The sequence below is a fragment of the Hemibagrus wyckioides genome, linkage group LG01, assembly GCF_019097595.1.
Source record: "Hemibagrus wyckioides isolate EC202008001 linkage group LG01, SWU_Hwy_1.0, whole genome shotgun sequence".
Taxonomy (NCBI): domain Eukaryota; kingdom Metazoa; phylum Chordata; class Actinopteri; order Siluriformes; family Bagridae; genus Hemibagrus; species Hemibagrus wyckioides.
In genome coordinates this window covers 7552321-7568091 of record NC_080710.1, presented here as the reverse complement: position 1 = coordinate 7568091, position 15771 = coordinate 7552321, and the positions used below count along the sequence as shown (strand labels likewise).

General features: G+C 39.2%; 2 protein-coding genes across 4 annotated transcripts; both read left to right on the top strand.

Annotated features, from left to right (window-relative positions):
• Positions 1–229: 229 nt before the first annotated feature.
• On the top strand, positions 230–8670 carry si:ch211-261d7.6 (zinc finger protein 91). Of its 3 annotated transcripts, XR_009204681.1 has the most exons (4): positions 230–774; positions 2046–6337; positions 6825–6868; positions 7033–8670. XR_009204681.1 is itself a non-coding variant. In XM_058391152.1 (3 exons), exons 1-2 carry the CDS (start codon positions 414–416, stop codon positions 6311–6313), a joined length of 4629 nt encoding a protein of 1542 aa, XP_058247135.1. In that variant the 5' UTR covers positions 230–413; the 3' UTR covers positions 6314–6337; positions 7033–8670. The 3 variants fall into 3 exon arrangements, 2 of the variants coding, with proteins under 2 accessions (XP_058247135.1, XP_058247124.1); XM_058391152.1 differs by lacking the exon at positions 6825–6868; XM_058391141.1 differs by having other exon boundaries at positions 2046–8670.
• A 4085-nt stretch (positions 8671–12755) lies between these two features.
• LOC131357917 (trypsin-2-like) lies at positions 12756–15363 on the top strand. Its single transcript, XM_058397352.1, has 5 exons — positions 12756–12885; positions 13034–13196; positions 13627–13886; positions 14214–14350; positions 15129–15363. The coding sequence occupies exons 1-5, from the start codon at positions 12846–12848 to the stop codon at positions 15276–15278; spliced, it is 750 nt and encodes a 249-aa protein (XP_058253335.1). The 5' UTR covers positions 12756–12845; the 3' UTR covers positions 15279–15363.
• The last annotated feature ends 408 nt before the right edge of the window (positions 15364–15771 follow it).

The following is a 15771-nucleotide window of genomic DNA, read 5'->3' as shown; positions in this document are numbered from 1 at the left end:
CTGATTTTGTCTTTTTAAAGCACCAGAAGATTATAGATTATGACCGAGATTAACTTTTATTTTGTCAGTAAGAAATAAGTCTATTATTTCCCTTTTACACATTTTGCTCGGTGTCTCTCCAGCGTCCTCTAGTGGTCATTAAAAGCTGTTGGCGTGGATTGAATAGCGCCCTCTGGTGGTGTGAATGAGGTTTTTCCGCCTCAGTTAGCCAATCCTCGTGCAGAAGGAGGGATTAGTTGGAAAAGCGGTGGTAAAAAGGCAACAGTACGGTGTTGTTCGGTGTAGCGCCCCTCTTTCCTGGCTGTAATAATAGTGCTTTCCCGCGAAATGTACTGAGCGTTTCCGTGTGGCAGAGAGAGAGTGAGTGAGTGAAAGAGAGAGAGAGAGGAGAGCTCGCGAGCTCCCGGAACAACATGGCTGCTGTTTACTCGGAGAAGCGAACCAGGCTACGTATAAACGTTGCGAATGTGTCGTCGGAAAATGTAAAAGACTCGTCTCCGGAGAACAGCGCAGACTCAACGAGCGGTGATAAAGACTCGGGTGAAGAAAACAGCGGGGTGGGATGTGCTGTAAGAGCCGGCAGTCCCGCACCGGAGGCCCAGGAGCACGCAGAAGTTGCGGCATTAAGCGCTGCAGTTCCTCCGATCAGGATAAAAGAAGAGCCGGTGGAGGAAGGTGAATATCTGACCGTGCACGTGGACGATGTCGGGGAGGAAGACTGGGAGCAGACCGGCAGAGGAGCACATTTCTCGGGCAGAGATGAACGCGCTGATGGTAAGTGGCTTGTCTACTGACTACTAACAAAGCAGCTGGAGGGCCACCGGAACAGGCACGAGCGCCTCTCTGACCTGCTTCCAGCTTTGTGCATTAAAGACAATCTAGTGTGTAAAGGTGTGAATTTCACCTGAATGCACGGAATCTACAAAGTAAACAGTTATAATAAGACGACGATATAAATGACGTGTAACACAGGCATTTTGGCCTTGAAATGATTAACCCAGTGGTCACGTAGAAGGATTGACGATCGGTTATATATTATAAACAGCTTTAGTCTTTGTTTTCCCAGAAAGTCTGTTAATAAAACACGCCCCTTTTATATGTATGGACATTTTGTAAGTCTAAAATAATTCTTAATTAAACACAGTCAAGGCGCGTCTGCGGTGTTCACGTTTCATGTCGAATATCTTGTGTTTAACCGAATGTGATGGTCACGTGGGCGATGTGCCCGCTGAGGATGTGTACCGCAGTGCAGTATGGGAAGTGTAGTTTTTAATGTAGCCTGTACGGGTGGCGCGTGTGTGCGCGCGCGCTGTACTTTCACACACATGTAATGGGATACTTTTGTCTCCAGGTACGCTGACTCCCAGCAGATCATAATGTAACGTGGTGTTGTAAAGGGAGGGGTGGGTGGGGGTGGGTGTGTTATTGCGCTTGTTCCAATTCGTTACTGTTTCTATAGTAACAAACCAAACACAGGGATTTGTGTGGCAGATGCTCCGCATAATCTAATAGCAATTTTAAGTGGATTGAAAAGCATGTTTAATAAAACAGATAATTGTTGATATGTTGACTTTATTTTATTTTTTTAAAGAGACATTTATTTAACATTTTTGTAAGAGTTTTGCTTTTGAACAGTGGAAGTTTCCCAGCACTGGAAAACCGGTAGACAGTGCAGGAGTACAGGGATTTTGCAATTACTTGGTAAAATGACCAGCTGAGAGCAATCCGAGAGAGAGAATGAGGTTAGTGAGGGAATGGCAGAGGAACTAACTTGTCTCTTGGCAGTTCAATCGAACAATAAACCTGTTAAAAACCGCAACATGTTCTTTAATAAATTCAGCATTGTAATTGATGGCATATTGTATAAGCGGAATAACACACTGACCGATGTGTTATTCGTTACATTTTTGGGTTCTTTACCTATCATTAAATAAACCAGTATCCATAAAAGTAGTATGCTTTCAGCATGGGGTTTGATTCTTTTCCCTTTCTTTATGAAACTGGACTCTTTCTGACCTGCCATTTTTCCTTTTTTCTATTTCTAGGGGATTGGCCATTTTGCCGGGAGGAAAAGAGCGCTGTCTTTGGGAACAAGGAGGCGTACACGGAGCATCGGCGGGAGCACACCCATGACGGCCCCATAGTCTGTCTGGACACTGACTCGCAGTGGGACAATCTGCTCGTCTCCACTGACGGAGGTCGTCGAACCTTGTGCTGTGCACTGTGCGGTTGCAAATTTTCAAACTCGAGAGAGTTTTTTACTCACCAGCTGAAACACCGTAAAGACATCATTAAACAGGAATCAATTTTGGAGACTGGTGAGGGTTTATCAAAACAGAAAATGTTTGAGTGCAACGACTGTGGTAAGACATACTCATCAATTGGCCAATGCCTTAATCATCAGCGTTCACACAAGCAGGCCTCAAAATCGGTTTTCCACCAGTTGGCCCATTTGAAGAAAAAGTCCTTCCAGTGCCCCACCTGTGGCCGCTCTTACTCTCGAGCGTCAGCTCTTGATGCACATCGCCGTTGCCATGAGGAGAAACTGTTTAAGGCAAAAAATAGTGAAGGGGAGAAATACCTCCCCGAGGAAGTTACAGTTAAAACAGAAGACGCCGCTGACATGAGTTCTGAACAGCTAGATGAGTCTCCGAAAAAACTTTTTGAGTGCTTGGACTGCGGGAAATCTTTTCGCACTATGTGCGGTCTTGGGACACACCAGAGGTTCTCTGTCAACTGTTCAAACACTACAGATAAGGTGCGCGTCAAGCGATCGTTTGACTGCACAGAATGTGGGAAGACTTTTCACCGTCCTATGGCGATGGCATGTCACCAGCGCTGGCATAAGAGACGAGAGCAGCTTAACGGTAACGACCAACCATTCCAGTGCAAGGAATGTGGCAAGGTTTTTACCTCCTTAACGTTCTTCAATAAACACCAGCGATTGGTTCACAGTAAAGAAATGCCAGCCAAGAGTTTCCTTCATCAAGTCTATCAGCTCCAGAAGAAAGCTTTTGAATGCCAGGAATGCGGTCGGCGATTTTCTCGTGCTTCTGCACTGCATTCGCATCAGCTTTGTCACACCGATGTTTTTGGTGACATTATGGAGGGAAGTTCTCAAAAGTCCCCTACGGAACAAACAGTTTTGTCGTACCAGAACAACCAGGACAAGGCTGCTTGTTTCACTGAAGCTTCAGTGTATTCAAAAAACATCATGCAAACCATTGTTGGAAGATTTAGCACAAAAGGGTATAAAGCAGACACCGATTTTAAACCTGTCATTATAGAAGCCTCTGGCAGTCAAAGACGTGACCACGGCTCCCAGCAAAACCCTGATCTCGAGTTGGTGTGTGAATCAGATCAAGAAGAAAAAGACTTTAACTTGAATCCATGCAAAGAATCTGAATTGTCTTCTCAGAAATCAGGCCCAGAGATGGACGTAAATATTGTACAGATAGACAGTGTGAATTTCAATGAGGGATTTGAAAACACAGAAATGGACCAAAGTCCATCACAAGAGGCTAAGAAGTACGAATGCTCGGAGTGTAACCGGACGTTTGACAAGGCCGTTTCCTTGCGCTGTCACATGTTATGGCACAGAGGTGGAATGGGGAAAAAGTCACGTTACCGCCGAAAAATGCTCATAGCAAATCCCATCAGGAAAGCTTCGATTAAATGTGAGATTTGTGGCCATGAAAGTTTCACCAAGACTTCTCACTATGTTCATCTGGGAAAACACGAAGACAGAACACCCTACAAGTCCATAATGTATCAGCTTGCGAATCTGCAGAAAAACAGCTTCAAATGTGACGTATGTGGAATGCATTTTTCTCGCCTCTCTGCTCTGCAGTCTCACCAGCAGCATCACAACAAAAGGAAGAAACCATATGAATGCTTACAGTGTGACAAAAGCTATTCAAACCTCAGTACTCTTCACAACCACCAGAAAGTTTGCACCGGTAAGGAACCCGATAACACCGTTTCTCCCGGTGACAAAGACAGAATGGCAGAGCAGTTTAATCCAAGTAAGACACTACTGGGGCCCAAAGTTCATCATTGTAAAAAATGTGGAAAAGGATTCTGGTCTATGGGAGCCTTCTTTCATCATAAACAGTATCATCCACAATGTGGCGATGTTAACACTAGCAGCTCGGAAGCCAGCCTTAAATCTGAAAACGGACACGTAAGACGCAAGAAACGGGGTCGTAAGAGAATCATGATGAGCAGTCACGATCATAAACCTCGTGTAATGCCTGATCGCATCAAATCAAAATTGTATAAATGTGAAGTTTGCGATAAATCGTATCGTGTTATAGGCTGTTTTCTTAAACATAAGCTGATCCACCAAAGCCAAGCTCCAGTAAAGTCATTTGACTATCAGGTTAAACAGTTGCAAAAGAACATGTATAGCTGTCCTGACTGCGGGAAACAGTTTTCCCGTGCCATGGCACTTCAGTTCCACATGAAAAGCCACGGCTATGAAACGGGCCTTCCAGTGGAAAAAATGAATCTGCCCAACCAGCCTGATGGACCTCAGTGCCCCACCTGCCTTGCTGTTTTCAATTGTGAGTCGTCATTAGAAATTCATCGAAAACACTGCTTAAAAGCAAAGGGCGAACGTGAAGAAAAGTGTCAAGGAGTGGAACTGGACAAACTCGGCTCGCCCAAAGAGAATAAAAACGTTCAAAGACAGACGAGTGAAGACGTGTCTGAAAAAGTACTCAAAATACCGCCCTTTACGTCTGTCATGAAATATGCATGTGATGACTGTGACCGAAGCTTTTCCGTTGTAGGTGCGCTTAATTTTCATAAAAGGATTCACCGTAAATCCTCCAGTTCCACAGAGTCTCAGTCTGAACGTTTGAATGTTCCCCCCAGCAAACCTGTAGAATCAACAGCTAGGGCTCCGTTTTACTGTACAGAATGTGGGAGGAAATTTTCTACAAATTCTGCTCTCGGTACACACCGGAGATGGCATAAAGACAAGAAATTGGCCAGGTTTATATTAAAGAGTAGTAAAATGTCAAGAAAGAATATTGAGAATGGTCCTTTCTTATGTAACCTGTGTGGGAAGGGATTCTTCTATCTATGCGTTCTCCGTCGGCATCAGAAATATCACCCACCGATAGTGGCCCAGTCTGACCCCAAACAAAATCTTAAAATCACTGAAACACTCAGCAGTACTTCTCCAAAGAGCAGGTTAGAATGCCCAGACTGTGATGCATCTTTCATTAGCGGGTCTCTCTTAGCAGCCCACTTTGCCTCCCAACATGCCAAGCCACCTGACACTGAAACTAAGCAACAGGAGCGTGAGCCCCACCTTAATCTACAAGTGTCAGATCAACCTATTGTACCAATCACAAGTCCACCCACAGCTGTAACCTTGGCGGGCAGAGGAGACAAACCGAAAATAAAATACTACTGCCTCCAGTGTAACAAGAAATTTGTAAACGCTAGAGGTCTTCGAGCACACAAATGGCAAAAACACAGGAGGACCAGAGGACGACCACCAGCAAACATGAATGAAGACGTTAAACCCTTTCCTTGCTCGCATTGTGAGAAGAGCTATGGATCACAAGGAGCTCTACAGAACCATCAGCGTTCCTGCAATGCAAATAACGAAAGTCTAAAACAGTCATACAAACCAGACGTAGCAGCAGAAGAGCAGCCGTTACAGCACAGGCCTTTAGAGTCGGGTACAAAGTGCCTCTACAAATGTCATAAATGCGGTAAAGCTTTTCCCAGTGAGAAACAATTAGATGCCCATAAAGAGGCAGCAAGGACGCGCCCTTACTGCTGTGCGCTGTGCTGTCGTGGCTATTGGACTGAATCTCAGCTACAGCAGCATCTCATTTGGCACGATGAAGTACGCCGCCGTCTTCCGACCGAACTGCGTTACAGGCTTAACAGCTCTGTGGTGTCGGGATCTTCAGCTAAACTTCAGTTCCCAAGCACAAACCGCATCACCCCAGCAAAACTACCCGCACCTGCTAATAATTTGAAGGTGACAAATTATAGATGTCACCAATGCAGCAAAATGTTTCTTTCCCCGTATGCACTCAAGGAGCACCAGAGTCTCCACAAGAGTGAAGAGCCGTATCGTTGCTCTCTTTGTCCAAAGACGTTTTCTGAGATCAAAGATCTCATTGATCATCACCAGGAGTGTTTGGGTGATGAAGAATTGAAACCCACACCTTTACCAGCTTCTTCTCAAGATACAGAGAGTCTGACATGCATCGAGTGTGGGATTTCTTTCAGTCAAGAAACAGATTTGCACCAGCATTACATTGATCATGCACGCGGGGAGTTCTGAAAGTTTCGGGTTCTTTAGCACGAGGTAGTCAGATTTTCTTTTGCTCTGCTTCAAAATATTTAACTACTGTAGTTCTAGTGTGTGCAAATGAATTGGCTCCATTAGACTAATTATTATTATTATTATTATTATTATTATTATTATTATTATAGCCTGTATTTGCTGCACTTAAAACAATAGTTGTCTCACTGCTGAATTTTTACAGATGCTCAGATTTCAGAAGTGAAGAATATTAGTTGTAATCTAACATTTTCAAGCGTGGTGATCATTTAATGTTAAATGTAAAAGAAATAGAAGCTTGTTCTACAGATGAAGACTTGTAAATTTTCAAATGCTGTTGCTTACATTAGTTATTCAGCAATTGTGATAATAAATAAAAAGTAGAGATACTATACATCCAAAGTCTAGTCTATGATAATTTTTTTTTTAAAGTTTGTGGCATTTTAATGTAAATTAAGGTGTTGCAGTGCGATGCTTGGAATTAACATGGAACGTGCCCCCCTTTATTTAGCTATGGATGTGTATGAGAGGGAACCCAAATGTTTCTCCAGTCCGGTGAGTTCGTCTCCTTAGTGTTGGTGTATCTTGTGGATGCATGTAGGGTTTTTTTTAAATCATTTTTTTGTAGATGTGAATTTGTCTGTTTTTGTTAAAGAGCAAAGGATTTGTGTGAATCCTTGATTGATTGATTGATGGATTGATTTTTTTTTTTTGCTCAGTAAAACTTCTGCCGAAGCATGGAGTAGAACAAGCTTTTCAAGGCCTCCAAACAGCAAGTCAAGAAAAGCATGCCTGAAGGACATCAAATAGTAGACACAAATGATGGTTTTTTAAACATCAACTGATTTGTTAATAGAGAGTTTGGGTGTAAAGCTTCAGGAAAAATGTAGTTCACCTGCATGCACACATGCTTTGTACTCCTTCAAAGAAGGTAAATCTGGTGAATACAGTGGATGTGAATCATTTCAAGAAACAGTCACACATCAAGATAGTGATGCACGTCAAGACAATCTTGATTTTTTATTTTTCAAATATTAACGGACATGGAAAACAGGAGAAAAACATTCCTTGGTTGACAAGCATGTGTAGGTTCATTGTCCAGTGCAAGATGCGCCACTTTTCCAGATGTTTTTCCTGATGCTGATGCTTGATATATGTAATATAAAGTGAATGCTCTAGCAAAGTTTTATCAAGCAAAAAAAACATGTGCCATGGGGACTGAAGAAGAAAAAAAATTCACATACACATCCTTAAGCAAATTACAAAAAATACCCCATCCATCAATCCACAAGGTATGACGTCACTCAGGAGACTGTAAATATATATATATATATATATATATACACACACACACACACACACACACACACACACACACACACACACACACGCCTTCTAGAAGCAAAACCTGCAACTATGAATGCATTCAAATCCCAGAAATGTTTGGGTCCCCCATTGTATCTAACCACATTTTTGACCACCTGCATGCGCTGGTGGTCTTCTTTACTGTATATATTTAATTTGTTTCACCAGCTTTTATGTTTTGATGTTCCTCCTCGAGATTAATCAGGATTAACCAAACTTAAATTATGAAAAATTATGAAAATTCATTTTGATGTGGCTTGTTTGAATTAAATCAACTTAAATGCTCAGTGAATATTTATTTCGTCAGTGGATTTCTTCATGATGTTTTGACCCCTTTTATATGTAATGGGAAATTTGGCAGGCTTTAAGGTTAGACCTATCCATGGGACTGCTCGTGGGAATTCACCAGCTGAACCATGTCTTTGGAGCAACCTTTTTTTTTATCCCCTTTAATTTAGTGTAGCTTTTTTCTTCAGCTGTTGTAAATAATTTGCATTTGTGCTGTGCATAGTAGCACATGCTGCCAGTGTTCCTCCTCACGGGTAGTTAATTTCCCATAGCAATGCTTTTTGTTTCATGACTCTGTGATAAAAATGACAGTACATACCCAAGTCATATGTTTACTGTGTTTACTGATTATGCCTTAAAGCTTGAACTTTAGTTGTTTCAAAAAATGCTTTTAAATTATTCATTGCATAGTCATTTTTATACACTGGATTCTGTGAATAAGCATTAAAATGAATGTAGATACGACTGCAATTCACATATAGTATCTTTTCATAGAGTGATTACCTGTATGTACGTGGACCTAATTTTTCTCCCCCACCCCTTTCACAATGTTGAATGAAATTAGAACAGACATCTCTTACAGAGACACACATGATGTGCGAGTTGTCTTTGTTGGAAAGGAATTCTACTGTAATTATGTGTAGTGTATTTAAAACCATGAAATGATTCTATGAAAATGACTGAATAAATCTGTGAATATGCTACTTGTTTTATGGCACACACTTTCACATAAAAGAAAACATTATTTGATAGTATAAATGACATTGCAGAATGGTTTATTATTGTTTTACTAAAACAGAATATAGAAACTGGGATTTGGGGTCCGAATCCGACCTCCAGAGGGGGTGTGGGGAGTTTGGATCTTCTCCCTATGCCTTGAGGGTTTCCTCCCACAGTCCAAAGACATGTTGCAGGCTGATCTCTAAATTTTCCAAATTGTGTGAATGGGTGTGTGTCTGTCCTGAGTCTGTGATGGGATCCAGATTTCTAGCGACCCAGTAGCATAAGTGGTGTAGAGAATGGATGGAATGTGCAAATGTTAGTAATTCCACTAAATTCCATTTAATTTCAATCTAGTTTACTGATTTGTTTAATTAAATGTACCCCCTCAATACCTCTTCTCTCCTGCAGTACTGATCAGCATGACATGCCATTAGTGCAGGCAGTAGTTTACTCACTAGGAAGTGTTCAGTCTCCACATGTAAAATCATACAACACACAGGACCAAAAGTATCTGGACATCACACCCATATATGGGTCCACCCTAAACTGATGTCAAAGTTGAAGCACACAGTTGTCAATAATTTTTATATGTTGTTGCTGTAAGATTTCCCTTCACTGCAGTTAAGGTACCCAGACCTGTTTCAGCATGACATTAGCCCCTGTGCATAAAACAAGGTCCATCAAGGCATATTTTACCAAGGCTGCTATGGATGAACTCAATGAACCCTGACCTCAATCCCAATGAAAAACCTTCAAAATAAACTGGAATACCGTCTGCACACCCAGACCTCTTGCCTGACAGAGGAAAGCAACATTACTGATAATGTATGTTGGCCAGTGGAGGACAACCCTATCTGTGTAATTTCCAGCCTAGTATATGCATCTCTGACAGGTCTAGTCCTACTCTAAGTCTTTCAGTAACCACAAATGAATAAGAACATACCAGAGAAAATTTCACATAAAACATTTGCAAATTTTTTAAACATGAATATTTGATTACATAAAAAAGCAGCCTTTTTTGGTGATACTCCTACATTTTGATACTTTGTCATGCTTTTAATGAAAGTTTATTTTGCCCCCTAGTGGATCGATACAGACATTCTGAATCTTTCAGTTTAATTATGGTCCACATGAAAAGTTTTACTTTCTACACAGCATTTAATTACAACAGTCTCTCATCAGAAAGGTGAAAGTTCATAATTGTGTATAATGTCTTTGTGTGCTGCAGCATTGCAATTTTGCTTTACTGGACTAAGAAGCCCAGATTTTTTAGCATGACAGTGCCCCTGTGTACAAAGCAAGGTTCAAGTGGATCATTTCAAATATCCTGAACCGAGCCCTGACCTCAACCCCACTGGAGGACGACAGCATGCAACTATCCCAGTTTACCAAAATATTCTATGCCTATGAATCCTCCAGATCTGCTCCTTTAACTAAGAATTACTAGTATCAAGCTTTAAGCACATAGCCAGTGCTAAGAAAATAATTTATTATTTTAGAAGAAATTGGCTTGCTAATGGAGTTATATGCGCTTGTGGCTGTATACTAGTTACTAGTATAAATATCAAGCTTTAAGCACATAGTTTAATTGATTATTTTAGAAGAAATTGGCTTGTTAATGGTGTTATATATTTGAAGAAACATGTAAGTAAAAGATCTAGTACACAAGTTGATTTTGATGAGGAAATTAATTAGTTTGGTTTCTTGAATCGGTGTAAAACATTCAAACTGCTGATCTGATATAGTTATGTTGTTAAACACAAATTATATGACTTTAAATGTATAGTCTGAATATATTATTTGATCTTTTCAATTTTGCAATTCTTTCCTATTGAAAAATTCAAGGCATCATCACTAGCTACATTATCTAGAGTGTAGCAGAATGTTGACTCTAAAGCATTCAGTTTCCTGATCAAGTTCTGTGTGCTCAGATGGTGATCCAATCATAGTTAATAACTCTGGGAGATTAAAAGTTGCTAAAACTCTGTACTCAGTTGCTTGGCATATATTATTACCAAGACACATTTTAAACGAAATGAAATAATGAACTGAGCTTCAGACCAAATAACTATTTATTCTGAACGTTAGTATTAAAACAATAGTGTGACCAACGTTATGTATGGGACCTATTACATTCTGATTAACCCCTACTAAATCTAAAATAAACAGAAATGCTGTTATGTGTTAAAATATACACCGACCAAGCATAACATTATGACCACCTGCCTAACATTTTGCTACCAAAACAGCCCTGACCCGTCATGCACTGTGTATTCTGACACCTTTCTATCAGAACCAGCATTAACATCTTCAGCAGTTTAAGCAACAGTAGCTCATCTGTTGGATCAGATCACACGGACCAGCCTTCGCTCCCCACGTGCATCAATGAGCCTTGGCCATCCATGACCCTGTCGCCGGTTCACCACTGTTCCTTCCTTGGACCACTTTTTATAGATACTGACCACTGCAGACCAGGAACACCCCACAAGAGCTGCAGTTTTGGAGATGCTCTGATCCAGTCGTCTATCCATCACAATACCCATCACATATACTGTATATATATATATATATATATATATATATATATATATATATATATATATATATATATATATATATATATATATATATATATATATATCTTTTTCTCTGTCAGTTGGAAGAGTCTAATGTATATAACTGTATCCAGCAGGACTGTCTTAATTCAATGAGACATACTTATTTGGTTTAATGCACATTTCTGTTAAACACAATAGCAAGTGATCTAACATCTAACAGCCCAAATTTCAGTTTTTGTTTAGCACAGTCACAATACTGTGAAACCAAAATGACGACTTACTGCAGCTAGCCCGCTTGTCTGCTCCCTGGCCTTGGCTCTGGATTGTTATTGATTAAGGCCTGTTCTGAGACTATGAGCTATGCTTTAGGAAATGAAAGCACCTTAACAAGTGGGATGGATTCCATTCATTTTGCATTTTTTCTTGCCATCATTACTTCTGGTATACTAACTACTGAACTAAAACTGTGTCTATATATAAGTATTTTATTATATAAGATATATATATATATATATATATATATATATTATTTTATATATAAGTTTTATTTACTATATCCCTTTTGAACGAATATTTTAAATTTGCTCACATCAAATCAAATATTCCTCTAGTGATGGAGAGAATGTGTGACTTGAACACAGCCAACTTTAATAATCAAACTAAAGCTTAGACTGAGGATTACGATAGAGAATAACTTGCTTTCTCATATGATTGAAATATCTCTCATATTAATATTGAAATAAATTATTTATAAACATATGAAGAAATAACCTTCTATACTTTCTATTCATGAGCACATGAATATTATGCACCTACATGCACATTCATTGTGTGCAAGTACATGAAGATTTTTTATCTTGTCTTTGGTGCTGAAAAATTGTCCAAATTTTATTTAGCATAAGTTTCCTAAAGCTAAAATTCTATATCCTATTGTGTATGGATTGACAATACAAATTGGATTATTAACTATTTCATTATCTAAATGATGTAGAAACTTTGCATTAACAAAATAACATTAAAATGATTAACCTAAACAAGTCTGTGTCTACTGTCACTTGTTCTCCACATATCCACATATGTTTTCTTCCACCTCCCAAAAACATGTGGATCAAGCGTAGTTGCTTTGCCAATGATACCCAAAAGTAACTTAATTTAAAAAAAACCCCAAAAAACTGTAGTATTACAAAGATTGGTCAGGTTAGTCTTAAGTAGGCAAATGAGGTTGAGTTGATTTATTAGTTGAATTAATAAATGAGGTAGGAGTTGATTTATTTTTCCTGTTTGATTTGTGAAGAAATAAACATTTTCCATGCTTTCCCAAGGTTTCTGTATTTAATTTATTTGAGTAGGCTATATTAAGCAGCCTCTGTGTGTGTAACCTTAAAGAAGTCAAGTGTTTTGACAGGTTCACCTGATAAGATAGTTTGAACAGTTGGTAGCATTCAGTTCAAGAATCTTTTGCTATATTTTACTGGCTATTTTTAGGGCAGTGCTCCATGACATCACATGTAAATATTAACACACACACATATATATATACACACACACACAGTCTGTAGTCTGCCTTGCCCATTTTGATTATAACTATACCAGTGGTAATGAGGAACACTGTCATTGTTTTGCTGTTGGTGCTTGTGCGTAAGTGGAAGGTTTTTTTATTTCTTAAAAGAGAAGAGACTTGTAATGATTCATCTGAAATGAAATCGAGATTAGTGTGTCAGTTGCTGGAGTAATGATTTGACACGATTATATTTCGTTAATGTCCGTTAAAATGTTTGTGAATTAGACCACAGCAGATCTGATGATGATAAGGTCATCGGGGGTTATGAATGTCCTCCTCATTCTCAGCCCTGGCAGATTTATCTAACCTACGATGACGGAAAGCGCTGGTGTGGTGCATCTTTAATAAACAACAGATGGGCAGTGTCTGCTGCTCACTGTTACCTTTCGTGAGTAGCTCACAGCACTCTTTTCTATTTTCCCAGTTGGAGAACATCAGCAAACATGATGACTATTATCAAAAATTTACTGAACCTTAAAAAATGAAGCTGTAATTTTTAATATCAAAGAGTGTTCCTACTGTACGCTGTGATTTACATGTACTAAAAACTGATGAAGTGAAACATGTAGTAAAGTAGCACTCTGCCCAAATTTAATTAATAAATTAAGGTGAAGGTATACTGACGTCTAAAAAAGTTTCTTAAAATAGCAGACTCAAAAATTTCGACAGGACTACATTTACATCAAAAAATAGCCTTTAAATGTATATGCATTTTAATAAAAATGGTTGCATTGTAAAGTATATGTGTATTTCATGTATAACAATTTCAAAATCACACAACATAATCATTTTACTATATTTGAAAAATTCCATTAAAGGGCTCATCGTCTTTCTCTTCACCTGGGAGAACACCACGTGTTTATTGACGAAGGCACAGAGCAGAGAATTTGGGTTGAGAAGGTCATACCACATCCTGACTATGATGACAGAACATATGACAATGACTTCATGCTGATCAAACTGAGCCAGCCTGCAGTTTTTAACCAGTATGTGCAACCTATACCTCTGGCATCCTCTTGTACAGTGGCAGGGGAGGAGTGCCTGGTGTCTGGATGGGGAAATCAGATCAACACTGGAGGTAAGGCAACAATTATCCAAAATAGATGTGGAACTTTGACCGTGTGTTAACCTTAAATAATCTAATCTATAGTTTTTGCTATATCACAGATTAACTCATCATTAAGTGGCAGTTCAAGCAGAATATCAATTCAGTGTCACTAACAGGATTAGTCCTAATGTTAGGAGAAACTCAGTTCTTACTAGGAAACTGCTCATTTGTTAACCTATGTGTTTTCAACTATTATAAGCTCTTTTTGGTATATAGACAACAGTGATGAAGTAATGAAACCTTTAAAATCCAGCACATGCTGATCAGTTGATTGTGCCTTTTCTCATTTTTTCCCAGTGATTTATGCATCTGTACTGCAGTGCCTGAACTTGCCTGTACTCTCACGCTCACAATGCGAGGAGGTCTATGGTTCCAGGCTCACTAATAACATGTTCTGTGCTGGGTACTTGGAGGGAGGCAAAGATTCATGCCAGGTGAAATCACAATAGATGGAAGAATGCATTTTAAAATTATTTTCTAACTCTTTAATGTGTTCTGTTTTGTTCTTTCTTTTGATTGCTAACTGCAAATGGGCATTGACCCATGATATCTCTTGATTTATGGATTTATCTTAAGACTAAATACTTAATATATCTCCATCTAAATTAGTAATTTCATTTTAGAAAGTTGTACTTAATTATTGGGCTCCCGAATGGCACAACAGAATGGTTTGTCCTGTGTTGAACTGTGATTACGAGTCAAAAAAGTCAAATTGGCTGTGCTCTCTGGGTGAGAGGTTACATCTTTAGATTACACTAATTAAGATGAATGAATATATGAACAGATTAATTAATTAGCAAGTCTGATTTTCCCCATTTTTTTTTTCATTTGCTAATTCCCACCCACTAGGCCACATGACATTTACCAACCAGAGACGATGAAGGCTTCACATAAAGATGGACACTACATGTTTTTGACCTAGTGCTCCTGCAGCATCACAGAGCAGGCAGGAAACTGCCATCTTACACATACACAAGCTTACACACCCATAATTCTCTAGTGTTGCTGTGATTGTCAGGGGAGAGAGTAATACTGTCATGCCATCCCTCCAACCCAATGTTGAGACTCCCAATTCTCCACTTGGGAGACACTTTGGAGTTTCATTATTCCTTCCAAACTCTTTTGTGTTATTCCAAAAATACATTCACTACACTACAGGTTTAAAGATTCATGTAATGCATTCACTAATTTGTTTTTGGTCTCTTATTCCAGGGTGACTCTGGTGGTCCTGTTGTATGTAATGGAGAGCTGAAGGGAGTCGTGTCCTGGGGCGATGGATGTGCTCTCCCTGGCTTTCCTGGTGTTTATGCTGAAGTCTGTCGCTACATTGACTGGGTCAATTCCATCATGGCAACTAACTGAGGGAATATGATACTTTAAATATGGTACTTTGTTTTTATGTTATAAATCTGACTGTACTCAATAAATGACATTTATTCATGTTCAACATTGTTTCACGTCATTATTCATGCATTAACAAAATCATATCAGCAAATGAGCTTAATACAGATCTAAATTTAGATTCTGATCAGGTAAGGGACACAGTGTGGTTTGTTCAAGCCTGTTATGGTCAATAATCAATATGCTCATATAGAACAATCTATATTTAAAAAATAATCTTTTGTATTTTAATTGCATGACTGTATTCTGTAATTATAAATATCATACTAAGTGATGTCACCCAGAAGTGGGTTTAATTTTGCATCTGAATCCCCTGTTTCATTCTCAGTCCATTACAGTGAGTATGACCTTGTCACTGTACCTCTAGCTTGCTTTTTCAGTAAAGCTGCTTCATGACAATGTCTCAGACAGATGGCCCAAATAGAGCCAAAACAATAAAATGTTTCCAAACCAG

Excerpts from the sequence above, each read along its gene's own strand:
- si:ch211-261d7.6 (XM_058391152.1), top strand. The coding sequence starts at position 414 with ATGGCTGCTGTTTACTCGGAGAAGCGAACCAGGCTACGTATAAACGTT. Across the intron at positions 775-2,045 it reads CAGAGATGAACGCGCTGATG|GGGATTGGCCATTTTGCCGG; the intron begins GTAAGTGGCTTG and ends TTCTATTTCTAG.
- LOC131357917 (XM_058397352.1), top strand. The coding sequence starts at position 12,846 with ATGAGGAACACTGTCATTGTTTTGCTGTTGGTGCTTGTGC. Across the intron at positions 12,886-13,033 it reads TTTGCTGTTGGTGCTTGTGC|ACCACAGCAGATCTGATGAT; the intron begins GTAAGTGGAAGG and ends TTTGTGAATTAG. Across the intron at positions 14,351-15,128 it reads GAGGCAAAGATTCATGCCAG|GGTGACTCTGGTGGTCCTGT; the intron begins GTGAAATCACAA and ends CTCTTATTCCAG.